Source organism: Octopus sinensis, linkage group LG5 (genome assembly GCF_006345805.1).
Source record: "Octopus sinensis linkage group LG5, ASM634580v1, whole genome shotgun sequence".
Classification (NCBI taxonomy): Eukaryota; Metazoa; Mollusca; class Cephalopoda; order Octopoda; family Octopodidae; genus Octopus; species Octopus sinensis.
In genome coordinates this window covers 63201758-63223146 of record NC_043001.1, presented here as the reverse complement: position 1 = coordinate 63223146, position 21389 = coordinate 63201758, and the positions used below count along the sequence as shown (strand labels likewise).

At 35.1% G+C, this 21389-nt stretch overlaps 1 protein-coding gene across 1 annotated transcript in view; it reads right to left on the bottom strand.

The window, feature by feature from the left end:
• The window catches only part of LOC115212161 (myotubularin-related protein 13), a gene marked incomplete at its 5' end in the record, with an annotated part of 221051 nt that overhangs the window by 196569 nt on the left and 3093 nt on the right, over window positions 1–21389 (bottom strand). Inside the window, 4 exons of the mRNA XM_029781000.2 lie at window positions 1415–1543; window positions 2984–3097; window positions 16017–16094; window positions 17654–17767. Of these exons, the coding sequence (XP_029636860.2) occupies window positions 1415–1543; window positions 2984–3097; window positions 16017–16094; window positions 17654–17767 (435 nt within the window). The remainder of the gene's footprint in view (window positions 1–1414; window positions 1544–2983; window positions 3098–16016; window positions 16095–17653; window positions 17768–21389) is intronic.

Sequence of the window (21389 nt, the reverse complement as noted above, 5' to 3'; positions counted from 1 at the left end):
AAAATTTGGCATCATGGTGTTATGAAGTATCTGCAGAAAAGGGCTTTAGCTCCCAGGGACATTAATGCTGACATGGTTGCTACATTCAAGAATGACACTCCAGTTTAAAAATGGGCAGCTGAATTAAGAATAAGAAAGAGTTTAGATGATGGCCCAAAGTCTGGACAACCTGCAACTGCCACATGACAGGGAATTGACTATAAATCAAATAGCCAATGCTATTAGCATCTCCCATGAAATGATTGAGACTATTTTGCACAATGAACTTGACATGATGAAGGTTTCTACACAGTGGTTTCTAACACCTGATCAAAAATGCACCAGGCTGATCACAACAGCACATGAAAATCTGACGTTGCTTGAAGCAGATCCAGCTGGTTTCCTTGAATGTCTCCTAATCCATGATGAGTGTTGGCTTCATCACTTTGAGCCAGAGACACATACCGCCTCACCTTCTTCAAAGAAGGCCAGGGTCATTTTATCTTCAGGGAAGGTGATGGTTTCACTTTTGGGGTATGCAAAAAGCATTGTGTTTACTGACTATCTTCAAAAGGGCCACACCATCAATGAAGAGTACTATGCCAATTTGCTGAGGCAGTTATGAAAGGCTATCAAGACCAAAGGTCTAGGAAAACTGATGAAAGGGGTCTTGTTTCATCAGGACAATGTTAAAGCACACAAGTCCTTGGTTTCAATCATTGCTATGCATGACTGTAGCTTTAAATTGGTTGATCACTTTCCATATTATCTTGACTTGGCTCTGTCTGACCATATCTATTCCCCAGCATGAAAAAACATTAGGCTGGGAACCAATAGCACAGTGATGCTGAAGTCATATCTACTGCTGATGACTGTTTTAAGCAATAGGATGAAAGCTTCTTTACCAATGGGATCCAATCAATGCAACACAAATGGAAGAAGTTTGTGGACAGCAACAGGGACTATGTTGAAAAATAAACTTCATTTGGTCACATTCCATGTGAGTATCTTGGTCAGCCTATGAACTTTTTGGTTGACTCTTATATTTTGTCCTCAATAACAACTTTCATAAAATTACCTTGCATGATATATTACAAAAGATTCCTATTATTTTTGTTATCTCATGAACGTTGTTCCATTAAATTATTTATATGTATATTTATGTGTATTTTTTACATATAAATATAAATGATGTAGTTTAATAAAATGTACAGAAAGTCAAATATTAGTGAGGCCATTCTTGTTTTCATATGCAACCTACCTAATATTGTGAAGAAGCAATGAATAAATTAATTTATAATAATTATTATTAAAACTGCTCACTAAACTGTAATGCAAAATATCACATAACAAAAACTACAATTCTTTCCATGATTTAAACTTTATACGTTTAAATTTGTTCATGCTGCATTCAGAAGTTTAAGTCTTCACTAACCTCATCAAATATATCACAGACTCTGTAAGGAGGACCACGTTCAGCCACAAATGTACTGAAACTCATACAATCCAGGACGCGGCAAGCAAATTCATCATCAACCATTGCTCGCTGTCCAAGAAAATAGGCCTGAAACAAATAGAAACATAATCAATGAACTTATGACAAGATTATTATTAGGTCGTCAAGTATGAAATTTGGAGAAAAGAAAAAAAAGTTTGCTAATGTTTTATAAATACCAGGAATAATTTTGTTCATTAACGTATGCACACATATTGTCAATACACTTTTGCCATGTCAACAGTATCTTGTCCAGCTTGGAACTGTGCCTAGCAATCTAGAGTCAATAAAACCTTGGAAGGCCTGTTTTACAGCATCGTCAGAATTAAATTTTCTTCCTATAAAAAGTTATCCAAATTCTGTAAGAAGTGGTAGTCAGTGGTGGCAAGATCAGGCGAGTATGGTGGATGGTGGAGAACTCCAACTCCTGTAGTTTCACCAATGACATTTTTGCAATGTGTGATCTGGCATTGTCTTGCAATAAAATAGGTGTGGATCTGTTGACTAATCTAGGCTGGGTTTTTTTTTTTTTTTAAGTTTCAGCATCATTTGGTCCAGCTGGCTGCAGAATACTTCGACCGTGATTGATGAGCCAGGTTTAATGGAATCATAATGGATCACACCTGCGCCAGACCACCAAACACACAACATCAGCTTCTTTTGATGAATTTTGCTTTTTGGATTGTGTTTTGGTGGTTCATTTTTGTCCAACCATTGTGCCGAACATTTATGGTTGTTGTATTGGATCCATTTCTCCTCATGTTATAATTCAGTTCAAAATTGATTCATCTTTGTGACAAGAAAGTAGCATAATGCAGGTTTATAAACATTGCTGTTTTTGATTTTCATTGAGTTCATGTGGAACCCACTTATCCAACTTTTTCACTTTACTGATTTGAACTAGGTGAGTCAATATTGTTTGCTTACTAACATCAAACAACAATGATAATTCATGGGCTCTTTCAGATGGATCTGAGTCAATGGTGGCTTTCAGTTCGTCATTATCAACCTTTGTTTCTGGTCGACCGTGTTACCAGAATGAAATTTTGCAAACCAATTTGATACTCTCTGCTGTGAAAAAAACATTATAATGAAATACTCCATTAATATTCCAAGCTGTCTGTGATACTGTATTTCCAAGAAAGAACTCATATTTCAAAACTGTATCAATTTCCGACTTATCCATTTCTAAACAAAAATAGTGAAAAATAATTTATAAATACTTTATAAAGCACAAAATTAGTTGGAATAAAGAACTAGATGTATTGGCTTTCTAACAAAAAATAAAGATTGTCAAAATATAATAATGGCGCAAAATGAGCAGCTGGCAAATACCTTATACAAATTTCATACTTGACACGCTAATAACACGTCTGCAGTGAAGATAACTTAAAACTTTTTTTTTTCTCTGAAGAAACTTACACATTAGAAAAAATAATGATTTGAGACAATTAGTGTTTAACAGACTGTGAGGGAATGAAGAAATCAAGAACAATATTGAATTCTTACTTTATGGAAAGTTATAAATGGTTCTGGATGGATACGAATCAATGTGAGGCAGGAACGATATCCAGTGAACAACTCAGCAAACAGACGGATGAAAACAGCACGGATTTCTTTATCCTGTTGATAAAATAAATACTAATTATTAACTGGTGTAATTTACTCTAATTAATTACTATTGGTGAAGACAGACGCTTCTATGTCAGCAATTTTACGGATCAATAAGTTCTGACTTTCAATCAATTCAAACTTTTATGTATGGTTTATCCAACACAATTTTGACACAAGACCTGCAATTTTTGTCAGTTAATTACACTGACCCCAGAGTTCAACTGGTGATTTATTTAATCGACCCCAAAGGGATGAAAGGCAAAGTCAACCTTGATGGAATTTGAACACAGAATGTAAAGACAGATGAAATGTTGCTAAGCATTTTACCCAGTGTGCTAATGATTCTGTTAGCTTGCCGCAATAATCTTACATATAAAATACAATGTGTGTCTCATCAGTCATGCTAGGGAAAGAAGGGTAAAACAAGAAATGGAGTGGAAGTGAGTGACAGTCAGAGGTGGAAAAACGGGGGAACAGCATTTAAAAGTTTTGCTGAGAAAACACTGGAATTTTAATCAAAATAAAACTACAAATTTTTATCGTAAATTGAATTATATGTATGAAATTAAATACTAAACACTTTTGTTTTCAAAATATCATCATTATGTGAACAAGAATATATTTCTATATATAAAGCTGAGGGTGGGGGTGTTGTAAACTCACATAACTTCTGAAGTTTGCAACTGATTTTCTCCAAACTGGGGACTTATGTTCCGGAGATGGTTTTAAACTCTTAAAATTTTTTACATAATGAGTAATGGGACCCCTGGGGGCAGAAAACTATACAATAATGACATATTGTTTAAAATAGTTTTAGTAGCTAAGTTTTTTATCCCTTTCTTAAAGTGTTCCATCCTCTTAATTTTGGTTTTATACTTCTAATCAAGTACCCCTAAGAAACTGTAATGTCATTTATGGATTAACACAAATAACTTTTGAAATCTATATTATACCGCTTAATTTAATATTAGTATATGATTAGCATGTCCTTTTAACAACAATTATTCTTTCAATGACTACCAGGTTTTAGTCCTGATTATAGGAAGTTAATTAATAATTTTTAGCTCATAAATTATTATACATTTTCTATAAATACTTGTTATTGGAGTTAATAAAGTATGGATATTTTATTATGGTTTTTAGTGATTAAGCTATTTTTATACCTTTTCCATGATGCTCTAACCTAACTAATCATTTTCATTAGTTATTTATATAGTAGACTTAAATAAATCTAATTCTTGTACCCCTATTAATTCATACTCAGCTTATATAAGGTAAAACCGGTATCTCGACAACTTAAAATAGTTCAATTTAATTAAATCAGTATATAGTTGACATGTTCTTTAACCTCAGTTGCTCCCTTATTAAATACCAGTTAAATCTATTTGATCAATCTCCACAGAAACCATATAAGTTAATATTTAGATAAGTAATTAGTAAATAATATTAAACTATTTCTTTGCAATTTTCTTTTCCTCCCTCTATTGTGGTAAAAATTTGGTATATACTCAAAATATTCAAAGAAGTTTTATCCTTTTGTTAAAATTTCATTCTTAATAATCTTCTTGATTGCCCTAAATTTTAACTTTATACAATAAGACAATATTGTTTGAAATGATCTTTAGAAATTACTTGATTTATCTCTTTCTTAAATGGCTCTACCCTCCTGATCTTAGTATTTATTATACTTAGTACACTGATCTTAGTATTTGTATGGGCCTTTATATAAATAACCCTTCTAAACAAGTACCACTAAGAAACTATAAATATCATGTAGGGAGTAACAATAATAACTTCTTAACCCTTTCGTTACCAAACCGCCTGAAAAAAATTTTGGTTAATGTGACCAAACCGCCCAAAGCCGCCCGAATTTACCTATTCATATTTAAATGAGAATATCAAAGCAAATCTCTTTAATACATTCGTGAAAATACGTATTATACTTCGTAAAGAGTTCAACTACAGTTTTGTACAACAATCGAAGTGTAATTTTAATTCCGTGAATTTTTGGAGATTTTTTTCTGAAATTTGTTCCTATTGTGTTTTCAAAATTTGTAATTCTGACAAAAAATGGATACGAATTTCATTATATCAAGCAGTGAGTCAGAATTCGAAGGATTTTCTACTGAAGACCTTGATAAATCTAACTCTATGACTGAAAAAAAAAAAGCATGTGGTATTTGATAATGAATCTGATGTTTCGTTTTCCGAAAGTGAAAACAGTGAATCCGATAAAGAAAATGAATTGGCATCTGAATGGAGTGAAAATTTAAAAACTGTTTCTTTCGGTGATTTTTCTGTAGAAACTGGACCAAGCTACAGACTTTCCCAGAAGAGTAAAGCCTTAGACTATTTCTTTTTACTTTTTCGAATGAGCTTATTTGAAATCATTATGGCGGAAACGAACCGTCACGCTAAATGTAAACAAAACGAAAGAAAGGATAAGTTAGTGGTTTCCCATAACCTTAAATGAAATTAAGACTATTTTGCCATAAATATTATTATGGGTATCAGAAAGTTACCCAGAATAACAAATTCTATCGTAAAATTTTGTTGTATACTAATAACGCATTTTCTATAGCGACATTTGAACAAAATTTTAATAATTTTATATTTTGTTGAATTTACCTGTATCTACCTGCAATTAGAGTCACTTTGTGACAAAAATTATAGTATAGAATTGGTTGAGAACATTTCATTAAATTATCTTCCAAAATTCACGTTAATATATTGATAAATAAAAACGTTATAGTTGTTTAATGAAACCAGACTAAATTTATGATTATGTTAGAAATTAATTGAAACACATAAGTGGTGTATTTTGGTCAAAAATATAGTAATGAAAGGGTTAAACCTATAAAATAACCCTTAATTTTAAAAAAAGATTAGTGTAAAACATGATTGTTCCATAACTTAAATATCCCTTTAGCTGATACCAAACATCAGTCTTTTATTGATATTAGCTAAATAAGTAAATATATAATTTTTAGTCTAATATATTTTGAATTATTCTACTTTTTCTAAAAATCTTCTCTATTGGTGTTAAGCTACATATACTTTATCATAGTAGTAGTAATTAAGCCATTTTATTTCCTTTTCTATGGTGTTCTGCCCTACATGATTATTTCATTTTATTTCTTTATTATTTTATAATTAGCCTTTATTTATTCATAAAATTAATCTAATTCTTGTATCTCTATAAATTCATACTTAGCTTATATAAAACTATACTGGTATATTCACTACTTATAAAAAAGTATTACTTAGATTAAAATTTTATTAATATATAATTAGCATGCTCCTTTACCCCAACACTCCTTTATGAATACCAGTATGTTCCAATTAATCAATATTCACAGATACCATCTGATGAGTTAGTATTTAAGTATACAATATGTATAAATATTAAACTATTTCTGGATAATTTCTTTTCCTCCCTGGTAAAAGTTTGGTATATACTCAAAAGTATTCACAAATTTCTATCCTTTTGTTATAATATTCTTCTAAATAATCCTTTGAATAACCCTAAACTTTAACTGTATACAATATAGCAACATTGTTTAAAATATTTACCTACAGTACCACATGATAAGACTTCCTCTGTTTCATTATCAATAGTCTGCTAGTGGGCAACCCCCTTAATTATCAGCTAACATCTTGTTTTAAGTTTTTCCTTACTAAACCTCATGATATTGCTTATAATTGTAGTGATCCTATATAACGGTGCGCGCGCGCACCGTCCTTTTCCGTTTCGCGCGTGCGGTGTTGGTGCCTTCACCAAGGCAGAGAGGAAGGGCCCTCTCGCGCATGCGCGAAGCACCGGAAGAAGGACCATTTGCCTACGTGGCAGTTTAGCCGCGAGACAAGGGGAGTGTAGGACGTTGACTACCAGCGTCCAGTAGGCAGTGACTTGAGACACGGCGACCGAAGGCATCAGACGTGTAATATTCTCTATCTGTCCGGATTTGATAGCAGCAGTCAGCCTTTCATAGAAGAAGACGCGTATTATCTTCGTTTCCCCCTGACATTTGTTGCTGACCACATCATCTTCTCCCTAATCGGACGCCATCTTGACCAGTGTCGTTTGCATTTGAACACTGTAAATTCTACAGCGATAAAGTTCAGCTCTGACACATACATACCAAAGGGATACTAGATACACCACTTATTTGTTACTGTCATAAGAGAATAAAGTAGATATATATTTTTTACGTCTGCGTCTTGTTGTTTCTGACTGGTAGAATCTGGATATTAAAGCAACGGAAAGTGATTGCACCAACTGCACCCAAAAAGTGCAGAGAAGATATTCACTGCCGTTTCACTGGTGACCCCCGACGTGATTCTGGTCTCAAACCAGAGATCACTTAACAACAAAGAAATCCAGTTTTTCTGCCAAGTCTGAACACTATCAACTCTACGCATTCATCTTTCGACGATTTGTTTCCGGTCCCCTCAAACAGTTATAGAAGGAGCCTTTCTTATTCTTCAGCAATAATGACGGACGCCATCATATCAACGATGCTTTTTCTCTGCTGTCGTCATCGCCATCGTCGTCTTTCGACTTCACGTCGTCATTATCTTCGTCGCCATCAACACTAAGAACAATGTGTCTCAAGTCCACCACAGTCGCCTTCACCACCGTCGACCTCAACAAAATGTAAATAGCAACTCGCGGAAGTTTAGCTTTCACGCTGTTCGTGCATAGCACACCAAGGATTAACAGCACAGTCTACCTGCGAGATTTTCTGTAACAATTTAACCTGTCACAGCATTGAAGCCACAACCACTACACGACATGTGTTCAACCGGCATCTGCATTTGTGATCTCAACATTCTGTTACAGAACGAACTGCTATTATGCATCAGGCTATTGCGGACTGGTAAATTAACTCCATCTTGTCTGAAATAGCCCTGAGAGACTTTTTTTCCTATGCGCTGTATTTTTATTTTGCTCGCATTCACCTTGTTTGTATTTCTGTCGTACACACGTACACACACAAATGCTATCTCTCTCACATACATACGTCACACATGCCTTTTCTCGCTTGTTTTTCCATGCTAAATTTGCCTTTGTGGACACACCTCATTTCTGTAAAACCCTAGGGGTCACGTATGCATAGAGAGGGTTGTTTGTCCATTATAACGCGCCAGCATGTCACACTTTTGTTCCTGTACGAACGAGGCATATAATCGCTCAGGCACTGGCTGGCAGCTCAGCCTTACTACATTAACCACTGGCATATTCATTGCTGTTTTTTCGGTCTGGCAAGCCCTATTGCATTCATGCACCTTTGCTCTGCACGTGTACTGCCTTGTTTTTGCAACACGTTTGCGTTAGCTTAGTTCTTTTCCCGACTCAAAGAACGTCGGATGTTCACATGCGCTGCGCCCATGTTTTAGGCGTAATTTTTTCCGTTAGACCCCTGTTGGTCACGTAATTAACAGAGAAAATTATCTGTCTCACGCATCACACCAGCATGCTTGCACTGTCACCTTGCTAGCCTTACACTTTCAGCTGAAGCACTGTCTGCCTTTTGTGTTACTGGCGATCTATCTGTCAATTCCATTTCCTCTCCTGCAGCAATTGATTTAACTGCTATTTTGCATGGACCAACCACCTTTAGAAGAGTTGGATTTAACTTCGCCTAAGTTTATTAACTGTAGGTTTGCCTACCTTCCGCTCCCTACAGCGGAAGGCTCTATTCTTATTCACGCATGCACTTTTGATTTTTGCTCATTTTGAGTATTTTTTTCTCTTTTTTCCTTTTGGTAAATTTCTTGTGTATGATGTAAGTTTTGCCATTTTTATTATATTGTGTGCTATTTGGTTATCTGGTGTCCACATTGAGTTTTAAAGTCACTACAAGGAATTTTGTGTCGTGCTTAGGCACTGGAGGGGAGCTTTGTAGTGATCCTATATAACGGTGCGCGCGTGCACCGTCCTTTTCTGTTTCGCGCGTGCGGTGTTGGTGCCTTCACCAAGGCAGAGAGGAAGGGCCCTCTCGCGCATGCGCGAAGCACCAGAAGAAGGACCATTTGTCTACGTGGCAGTTTAGCCGCGAGACAAGGGGAGCATAGGACGTTGACTACCAGCGTTCAGTAGGCAGTGACTTGAGACACGGCGACCGAAGGCATCAGACATGTAATATTCTCTCTCTGTCCGGATTTGATAGCAGCAGTCAGCCTTTCATAGAAGAAGACGCGTATTATCTTCGTTTCCCCCTGACATTTGTTGCCGACCACATCATCTTCTCCCTAATCGGACGCCATCTTGACCAGTGTCGTTTGCATTTGAACACTGTAAATTCTACAGTGATAAAGTTCAGCTCTGACACATACATACCAAAGGGATACTAGATACACCACTTATTTGTTACTGTCATAAGAGAATAAAGTAGATATATATTTCTTACGTCTGCGTCTTGTTGTTTCTGACTGGTAGAATCTGGATAAGAAAAGCAACGGAAAGTGATTGCACCAACTGCACCCAAAAAGTGCAGAGAAGCCGTTCACTTTCGTTTCATAATAAATCTTGATTTTTTTTTACTATACCAACTAGAGTGTCTGTCTACTCCTTCAGCCCTACCCCTAACAGATACTGCCCTCTGTTCTCTCAGCCTTAGATATACAAGGAATTTGATAAATTAGTCTATAAATTAAAACTGACCCCATAAAGACAAAAAAAAAATATCAGTGACAGGCAGAGTCATCTTGATAATTTTAGTAACATCTATGCTGAAGTAGAGACAACATGTTCTTTGTCTATCTCCTTAACTTCTTGGAGATTTTAGGTATAATTATACTAATGTATCCATCTGTTCTAATTTAATTAAATTCTATGTTTTTGTGCAGCTGAAAATTGCTCTATATTTTAAATTGATGTAATGATTGCATTGTTCAATTAAATGGAGTTGCATGAAATGATTGTACTGCATTACATCTGGATATCCTTGTTGCTTATTTTGATTTTAATCACCTTACTTTGAAATTGTATGGATAATACCGTACTATAAAAGGCAGATTTTCTGTGTGTGTGTATGTATGTTGAAAATTCATACATTTACACAATTCCAAATTCAGTGGATGAAAAAATCGGAATTAATATTCTAAATACCATAACTTAGGTCATAGGGGCATTTTTCAGTCAAAATAACTCCCAATTATGAACGATCCAAGAAAAAAGACAGAAAGAAAGAAAGGAGAAACAGTGAGAGTCAAATAAACAGACTACCAATCCTACGTAAATACACACATATATCTACACATATATATGTACCTATGGTTACCAATGACCTCATTCTAATTGGCGGGAATTATAAGTTCACTTTCCATTTCTAAAACTGTCCTTCACCAAGATAACAATAAAAAAAAAAAAGCAACACATCTTTTTCAAATACAATTGACAGTCAAACATTTATTCCCTACAAACTGTGAGTTTTTTGAAAATCTTTTTAAAACACATTTACTTACTACCATATATATAGTGACAGAATACACACTAATACATACAAATACACTCATGCATACAAATACCTGTCAATCTTTTTCAAATAAAATCGACAGTCAAACATTTATTCCCTACAAACTGTGAGTTTTTTTGAAAATCGTTTTTAAAACAGATTTACTTACTACCATAGGCATAGGAGTAGCTGTGTGGTAAGTAGCTTGCTTACCAACAACATGGTTCCCAGTTCAGTCCCACTGCATGGCACCTTGGGCAAGTGTCTTCTACTATAGCCTCGGGTCCACCAAAGCCTTGTGAGTGAATCTGGTAGACGGAAACTGAAAGAAGCCCATCGTATATATGTATATGTGTGTATATGTTTGTGTGTTTGTGTTTGTTCCCCAAACATTGTTTGACAACCAATGGTGGTGTGTTTATGTCCCCGTAATCTAGCGGTTCAGCAAAAGAGACTGATAGAATAAGTACTAGGCTTACAAAGAATAAGTCCTGCAGTTCATATGCTCAAATAAAGGCGGTGCTACAGCATGGCCACAGTCAAATGACTGAAACAAGTAAAAGAGTAATAAATATAGAGAGAGAATACACACCCATACATACATACAAATTCACACATACATACAAATACACACCAGTTTATTTATTTATTTGCCGTTTCTTATCACCCTTTCCCCCTTCTATTTTATGCATACTTTCCAAGACAATTTCTCTATACAAGTAATTTTCACCCTTTGCTGCCGTTAGCATGATATTATTGCCAGGGTTTTCAGACAGAAGCTGGCTAAGCTAATTGATTTAATAAAAAAAGGGCAGGTTTTTGGGCTTGTTAAATGTCACATGTATACTGCTGAGTGGCAGAAGACAGGGTTGCCCATGCATAAATTTTGGCTTGGTTGGTCACCAAAATAGACCCTACAGTTCTAGATGACTTCATCACAGCAGAAATCCTGGACCCCACTGTTGACCAGCAGCTGTACGACATTGTGAAGTCACACATGGTGCATGGTCCATGGAGTCCCGGCGACAGATATCCACTATACAGACGAAGGTGGCCCAAGAATGGGGGATTCACAATGACATTACGGGGTCATCAACTTGATAATAGATGGGTGGTCCCATACTGTCCATTTCTGATGAAAATTTTCAACGCTCATATAAATGTGGAGTTCTGTCATTCAGTAAAATCAATAAAGTATATATGTAAGTATGTTAACAAGGGTACTCACGCTGCCATGTTTGGCCTTCAAAAGGACAAAAGCATGGACGAGGTGTCGCAGTACTTGCCAGGTCGATATATCAGCAGTGGTGAAGCTTTTCGGAGGATATTCGGGTTTTCACTTCACCAAAGGAACCCTGCCATCAAACAACTAGCAGCTCATTTGGAAAATGGCCAGCGGAATTACTTTACTGAACAGACTGCTGCACAATTGGTGGCCAGTACAAAAGAAAAAATGTTGACTGGTTTCTTTAGGCATGGCTAACTTGACACATTTGCCAAAACACTTTCATACCCTCAGGTCTAATCCTACTATGTATGGTCAAAGAACACTTGGGTGCATAGGAAGTCAGGTCAGGATGTTCAAGGATATCCCGGTGTCAAGTTTAACAGTTGTCTTGGAAGAGTGTACACTGTACCTCCCAACCAGCAAGAGTGTTTTCACCTGTGCCTTCTCCTCCATGACGTTTTTGGCCCACAAAGCTTTCGAGACATAAGAACTGTTGGTGGTGAATTATGTGTCTGCTTCAGGTGTGGACTTTAGGACGATTCACAATGGGGTGCCACTCTGGTGGAGGGCGTTTTGTTAAAATCTCCTAAAAGACTAAGATCACTTTTTGCTATTCTACTCCTATGGTGCGAGGCTCAGTTGCTAAATCCATCAATGGAGGTCGGGTACAGTGACCTCATTTACAACAGGGCGCTGCTTGAAATCGAAGATACTGTTCTCAATATGGGCAGTAGTGCATTGGCAGTGTATGGCCTATATTCAACAAACCAGGAAGGCACAGACACACTGTCTTCAGATTTGCTGCATGACACATGTTATAATGTTGACGAGCTTGCCCAGTACATAGCAGAGAATGAGCCAAAGCTCCTTCCACAACAGAAGTTTGCTTACAATTCTGTTATTAATTCTGTCCGGGACAAAGCTGGGGGGATTTTTTTTCCTCAACACTTCGACATATGGTGAGTAGATGCTATTGTTGTATATTTTCAAACTTACCCATATTTACTTATCCATGATTAATTGTCCTCTTTCTTCCATAGGGCATCTGTTCTGTTTTCACAAAGCATGAAGTTTTGTAATAGCATGTCTGATTTACAGGCTGTTAAAATTACTTTAATTTCTTTCATGCTAATAGATGTATATTTTTTAGCAAATATCAAGGTGCTATTTAAGATAGAAGGGTTAATGCTAGAGTAATGATTGTCAATATCTATTTGTAGGAATTTATGTTTATTTTTATCATTTATATTTGAGAACCATTTAATTGTATTCAGGGTGTTTGACCATAATTATAGTTTGATCTTATTTTTCAAGATCAATATATATTTATCTAGAATTATCTTGCTAAGTTTACATAAATCAGATTTATTGGGATAGATTAATCTAACCTTTGTATCTGTTTGAAAATTCTCCTTATGATCCTTAATTGTAATCCATTGTCTACTAGGTATTAATGGTTCTATTCTATCATCTATATTATAATCTTCCATAATTCTTTTAACCTCTAGGTTAATCTTTCTAAGGGTACTATTAGGAACAATCTTGTAATTTTTTGTACATTAATTTATGGTATAAGCTAATGTCTATCTTATATACATTTCTTGTTTTATCTGAATTAACAATAATTCCTTTTATATTTTTAAATTCATTCCCTCATTTTTTTAGCTTCTTTCATTTTAGTTCATTCTTTTCATGCTGATACAAGTCCTTTCCAAGTTAGGGATAACATATTTTACTGGTTTCATCAATCTAAAAAATGTAAATGGACATATGCATGCGCACACACATTCTCACACATGTGCGCACACACACATCTGCACATGCATTGGAGTATATAAATATGTGCATGTGTGTGCACATATATATACACAGAGATAGAGAGACATGTATGAACATGCATTGGTGTATATGCATATGTGTCTGTACATATATATAAGAGACTTCTAACAAATGTGAAGATTTACACAACAATCAAGAAACCAATGGTTAAAAAATGTGAATACCCAAACAGTGGAACATGCCCCAACCGACTTGAAGGCTCGGATTACCTTTTCAAATCATGAGAGAGGTTCACAATTAAAACCAACTTCACTTGTACCTCAAAGAATCTAATTTATGTAATAACTTGCTCAGGTTGTGAACATCACTATATATGACAGACAAGTATGACATTGAGACGGAGAACCACTCTACATGAAGAGCAGATCCAGTTCCCACAATACAGACAGATTCCTTTAAGTGAACACATAGAGAGATGTGCAGGTAACATCGGACCAAATTTCACAGTTTTCTCCCCTAACTAGTACAAAGATACAATTTCTTTACAAGAATGCTTAAATAAAGAAAATTCATTCATCGAAAAATACAGAACACACCTAAATATGCATGTATAACCAACTTTGATCTCTATACTTATTTTAATTCACAATTACATACCCATCACTGTACATATTTCTCCCCATTACTCAAGTTTTTGAATTTGTGTGTGTGTGTGTATATATATATATATATTCTCCCCTTACCAAAAGATGAACAATTATCTCTCCTGTCCACAATAATAATGATAACCAATTACCTCTTAGATTTTTTCTACTTATTGAATCATTCATTCATAAACTCCACACACAACATGGACAAAAAATTCTTTTCTTTAGAAAATACATATTTAAATAAATTTTAATATCATGATTAGAGAAAACAAAGCCAGCCAACAAACTCAATATAAGATATATCAAAAATTATATTAAAACTATGCAAAGTGTGTGCATTTTCCTTCTTTAATTTCTTATATATATATATATACTCCTGTCCTTGAGTATTGCAATATCTGGGTTATTTCCCTTCATTGGCACAGAATAATTGTTCAGCTAGAGGTGACGCTGCCAAATTCCCATTCGAAATATATAGTTTTAAAAGTGACAACTAGTCACTGATCTATAAATTAGAAAATTACTATTTGTAAATCTCACAACAAGAGATATTCTGCAACAATACATTGGAGTAAAGATTGTGTTGTATAGTCAGCTGGTGACAATGTCTCCTGGGGCTAAATTACAGCAACATTCGATCTAAACCAGGACTGCCATGTTATGTTGGCAAACAATCTTTACTCCAAAGTATTGTTGCTGAATATCTCCTGTTGTGAGATTTACAAACAGTAATTTTCTAATTATTAAAACTGTTGGCATTTTTGACAACACAGGTATGATGATGATGGTTTCAAATTTTGGCACAAGGCCAGCAATTTTAGTGCAAGGAGTTAGTTAATACCGTCAAACCCAAAATCTGACTGATATTTTATTTTATGAACCCTGAAATGATGAAAGGTAAAGCTGATCTCAATAGGATTTGAAGTCAGAATGTAAAAAGTCGGAACAAATATGGTAAAGCTTTTTTCCAGTAAGCCAATGATTCTGCCAGATTACTGCAATGACGATGATGAAGATGATAATGATGATGCTGATGATGACAACAACAAAGATAAGATGATGACAACAACAACAACGATGATAATGGTGATATAAAAAACAATGACAAATGTATCAAAATTAAAAAGATTGAAATATATCATAACTAATGTCATATCAACACATGAACAACCAAGAAATAACATAATTTGATTAATCTGTAATTGATACTAATCTAGTCCAGTCAATTATCTTTTATTTCATTCACTCAACTGTGACCATAACGGAGTACCACTTCAAAGAGTTTAGTTGTACTTATTTTATTTTTTAAGTCTTGTATTTATTTTATCAGTCTCTTTTTTCTGAACTGCTATGTTAAAAGAACATAAATAAAACCAATCCCAGTTGTCAAGCAGTGGTGGGGACAAAGATACACACACACATGTATACACAACAGGCTTTTTTCAGTTTCCATTAACCAAATCCATTCACAAGGCTTTGGTTAGCCCAGGACTATAGTAAAAGACAACTGCTAAAGGTGCCACTCTCCTACCCTGATGTAATCTCCAGGGATACAGGCATCAAGCAACAGGACCTCCGTAATGCTATGATGGACCGTGAAGTCTGGCGTAGCAGGGTAAATTCCATTGTCTCGACCACAGTCGAACAATGATGATGATGAAAGGTGCCATGCAGTGGGATTGGTCCTGGAACCATGTGGTTGGGAAGTAAATGTTTTACCACAGTCACACCTGTACCTCTTATCTGCCTAAAAACAAAAAATGTCTAAAATTGTAAACTTATTCAACCAGAATAAATAGTAATATACAAACCTTTCTGTCCATGGGTTTTGGCTTTTTAGGTGGTGCTGGGAAGGCATCATCTGCTGTGAGTAGTTCTGGTTTGATAATCTACAAGACAGCAAGAATAGTTTCATGTAGATTTCATTCCCCATTTAAAATTCTCAAGGAACATAAAAGTGCCAGAGACAGAAGATATCAGTTTACAATCATCTATCATAATTAACCTCACTTTAAGTTCTTACTGCTGGTTTCTTCCTTTCTTTTTTTTAATGCCTCAGCCAAAGGAGCCAGGGTAACACCTATGACTTCCACAACTGGCTGGAAGAAAAGGAAAAAGTTTTTACCTGAATGTTACCAACAGAGTGGCCCCAGTTAAAGGTACCTAAGGGTCATTAGGTAGTGTTGAATGTTACTAAGAATCTCACTGCCATTATCCACCAAGTAGCTGAAATGGTCAATGAACATTCTTAAACTAATAAAAATTCTACAGAAGGTTACATTCTGATCATTTGAACTCAAAAATATACAGAAACTTATTTTGCTCCCATTAATTTTGCTTAAAAATTATTTCTAGAATAAACAGAATGTAGTCTCCCAAAATGTGTGGAGGAATGAATTAAAGTATACTCAATCTGGTACATATTTTTATCAACACCTGAACTGGATATGAACTCAAAAACATAAAATGATGTAACTAAATACTACTAACCAACTTTGTTCAAAGTTTTATCAATTCTGTCAACACATTTTATATATCACTCAAATTACTTTATATGAGAGATTAGTATCAATCTTTTAATAAACTACTTACCATCTTTAAACTAGACTCCACCCACATATCTTAGTCCATTAATATTAAACATCATACCTACAATATAAACAAGGTAACTATGACTAGACTCTTCCTTATAAACCTGTTTCATTTCACCTCAACCCAAATACAGAATATTTTCAATGTTGTTATCTGAGGTATTGGCCCTCTGTGTAAAGGCTATATTGTTATAGATAACTGTCTGCTCAACAACAGCTAACTCACCATAATCAATTGTTGTTGAGCATATTTATCAATGTAATCTTAAATCTCTTCCCACACTGCTGTCCTCATTAGCCCTCTCTGACTCTCTCTCCCTAACATTATTCTTTCACTTTTAATAGTCCCTTCCCCAATAAAGTTTGTTACTGTTTTGACTAATACCCTCTCCTAAAAATAAATCTCTTTCACCTCACCTAAAGTCATGTCCTCTCTCTGTAGTGGAGGCTCTTTAGGCAACCTCACAAGTGCTGGTGTTACAACACAAGCTGCTAGTAAACTGTGTTAAGTGGTTAGGAAGAGCATCCAGCTATAGAAATCATACCAAAACTGAGACATAGGAGCAACACAACATCCACTGATTCACTGGATCCTGTGGAACCATCCCAATCATGCCAACATGGAAAACAGACATTAAATGAAAAAGATGATGAGTGGAGCTAAAGAGAGGACTTCTATGTGGCCATTCAACTTGAAAGTAAAAACAGTCACATCTCCCTAAAAATTACACTTAGCTGTCTTCAATAATGAAGGATTTATTAAATTAGTTGTTCCTGAAAATGTGATGAGATGGCCACAACTGGGAATGTCTGCAGGATTAGGGCTGATGACAACAACAGTGACTGCCATAACTTACCACTGTCAATGCCTTCATTGTTCTGTTGAAGAGTTGATCCATCATACAGGGAAGGTTGATACATTCAGGAATAATGATATTCCCACCATCCAGATCAGCAACTATCACATCAAGCTACAAAATAAAGAAGAATTAACATCAAAATACCATTAGCAAGTTGCTTCAATGTTTTGTCTATGATCAATGTCTATGGAAATATTGTTCAAACTAAGTATATTAACACTCTCCTACAGAATATCTTTCATTACAAATTGTTGAATGGCTTTGAAGTCAAGAGTATATATAAATGGGTGATAAAACTTACTGGACTCAGAATCATGATATTCATTCCTTTTCTAATTACATTAACATGAACTAACTATGACCCCCTCCCATTTTTCCCCTCCTCAGTCTACTTATATGTCCCTCCTCCACCTATTACCCTTATAACGTCTCACCCCCATAACTTCCTCTACAGAACAATGACTGTCTAGAGTTCCCTCCCTCCATCTTTCACTTTCTCTCTCTCTCTCTCTCTACACCACACACACACACACACACATATGCACACAAACATACATCACTGCAAGACTACTTCAATTACATCAACCACAGAAAACCTTCAAAGGTTTTAGACACAACCTCTCTCCTTAGCCAAATTTTAGCAAACACTATCACCTGTTGGGTCACTGATGGCTCAGGTTATAAAACCTATCACCTGTTGGGTCACTGATGGCTCAGGTTATAAAACATTAAAATTAATTTCAACACTGCACTGAAATGAAAAGTCAATTTCATGATGATTCAGTTAAATATTTCAATTCGTTCGTATCATCATAGGTCTAGTTTACAAGTTCATGTTTAAGGTTTTATAGATTATTTACAGAAATAGAACTTCCAGTCATAGCATTTATTTATAGCATATGTGCACACTTCTACAAAAATGGAAAAGAAATTCTTATATAACGTATACATAAAATTAATGGAAACAATTTTCCCATTTCAGGGCTATGTTACTTTCAGAATATTTTCTTATTATGCACCGTTTTGGCTATTTACGAAGGTACCCAAATAAACCACACATCTCAGGAATCCGTAGTCCGATTTATATGAAACTTGTTTTATTCCGTTTGTATTCACATTTCACGGATACCTTACTTTTAGAGTATTTTTCCCATTATGCGCCGGTTTGGCTGTATTAAATTACAGACAAGCAAGCATGCAAGCAAGCACACAAACAAAACTGACATAACTATATAGGTGTACCCCCACCTGACTTTGTTGCCTCGTAAATTTAAGAAAAATGGGTACTTTTCAACAAATACCACTTCAATACTGTGGATTCAGAGTATATAGGGATTTCATCATCAACATCATTGTCCATTTTCCATGCTGGCATGGGTTAGACAGTTTGACTGAGGTCTGGAGAGCTGCACCAGGCTCCAATCTATTCTGGTAAGAGCTGGATGCTCTTCCTAACACATCCCTTATGGGAAAGAATTTTTTCGACGGGGTAGGGAGAGGAGTTTCGGAAAATTCACATGATCCAAATTTTTTCCCCTCATAACTTTCAGGAAAATGGGTATCTTTTAGTGAAACAAATAACTTTCAAATAGTATAGATTACGATTATAAAGAAATTTGTGAGGAAAATTTTTTCCGAGGGGGTGGGGAAAAAAGATGTTGAAAAACAGAGTTTCAGATCAGGAAGACTGATGGCTCAGGTTATAAAACATTAAAACTGGTTTCAACACTGCACTGAAATGAAAAGTTAATTTCATGATGATTCAGTTAAATATTTCAATTCGTTCGTATCATCATAGTATCATTACAAGTTCATGTTTAAGGTTTTATAGATTATTTACAGCATCTAATAGAAATAGAACTTCCAGGAAAAAGTTGGAATTATTCCGTTTTGATGGGGATTTTTTCCCTTTTCTTTTAGCCACAGCCTTCAAAATTATGTGGGTGGGGAACATCATTTTATGAAAAAAAGTATAAAAAATATTTTTTGTACACCTCACCACCCATCATCATCCCTTTTCTTTTAGCCACAGCCTTCAAAATTATGTGGGTGGGGAACATCATTTTATGAAAAAAAGTATAAAAAATATTTTTTGTACACCTCACCACCCATCATCATCCCACTCTGGACCAATTTTCGCCAATTTTTTTTGCACTTCAAAACTATGGAAGGACCCCTTTGGTAAAAAAAGTTTATTAAAAAAATTATTTTCAGAAGAAAAAGTGAGTGATTTAAGGGAGATTTGGCAGTTGTTTCTAGCACATCCAAGACAACCCTCCTTGTTTCTTTCTCACTCTTGAATGTACTAATGTATTTCATGTTTCAGTATTTTTCTCCCCATAATTACATTTATATGCTATAAAAAAAATTTGAAAAATCATGATTTTTTTAAAACCCCACTTCCTGCCTTTGATTGTTTTTGTTTAGAAATTAAAATATTGGAAAGCTTCAGAAGTTATTGCTGGCATTTATCCACAGTGGTATTTAAATGATAATTCATTTTAATAGGATACTTTTCTGTTAGAAAATGTTTTTTCTTACATGCACACATTGCTTCACTTGATTGAGGTGGAGGTAAAAATTTAAATTACAATTTTCTTTTTTTGTTACTAATATTCCACCAACGAACCATGAGTGTGTTACTTTGGTATCATCATTCCATAAAATGTGTTTAATGGGAGAAAAATATTGAGAAAACATCACTACATGTGTGAGTGAAAACAGAGGGTGGTTTTGGGATGTGCTAGATACAACAGCCAAATCTCCCTTGAATCATACACCTTTTCCTCAAAATTGCTTAAACAATATTTTTTTATTGCAAAGGCTCCTCCCATGGTTTCTAAGTTAAAAAATAAAGTTGGCCGAAATCTATCTGGAGTGGTGAAGAATTTCAAAAATTTTCAAAATTTTTTTTCATAAAAAGATGCACCTCATCATTTCAAAGGCTGTGATGAAATAAAAAAAAAAGTGAAAAATCGCCGTCAAAACAACAGTTCCAACTTATTTGGTCTTCCTGTTATGAAGTAACAAAGTCGGTGGGGTACACATCTGTAGTTATGTCAACAAAACTATCCCGGTATTCACAGTAAAGGACAATAACTCTGGCTTCCACTGCTTAAATTTGTGGAAATAAAGCCCAAAAAAAAACCTGTATCTCAGGAATCGTTGATTGGATTTATGCGAAACTTGTTTTATTCTTATATTTTGGAATGGTCATATTGCCAGTTTAGCCAATAAAAACACATTATATATTGTTTTATTCTGTTTGCATTCACATTTCAAGGGTACTTTCAGAGTATTTTCCCATTATGCGCCAGTTTGGCTACATTAAATTACAGATAAACAAGATCACAAGCAAGCAATCACACAGTTTTAGTAGTATACAGATTTAAAAATTGGTTCTATTTGAGATATGTAAAGGTCACAAACTCAGTTTACTAAGATGAGCTTAAGTACCACACACCAGTATATTTAATATTAATCCACTATTAAACATTGTAATACATATCGGTAAATTGAGTCTTGTCAAGAACATGAGACTTCTCTAGTACTGGTGCCACAAAAACAAAATAAGAAAAAGAAAATAAAACACATCGACAAATCAAGTCAGGCAGTAAAAAGCAGCAAGGTTCAGAGAGGTTTGTAGTCTTGTCAAGGGAAAAGCAACCTCTGTATCGCTGGTGCCATGATAAAATACATCCAGTCCATTCTGTAAAGTGGTTTGTGTTAGGAA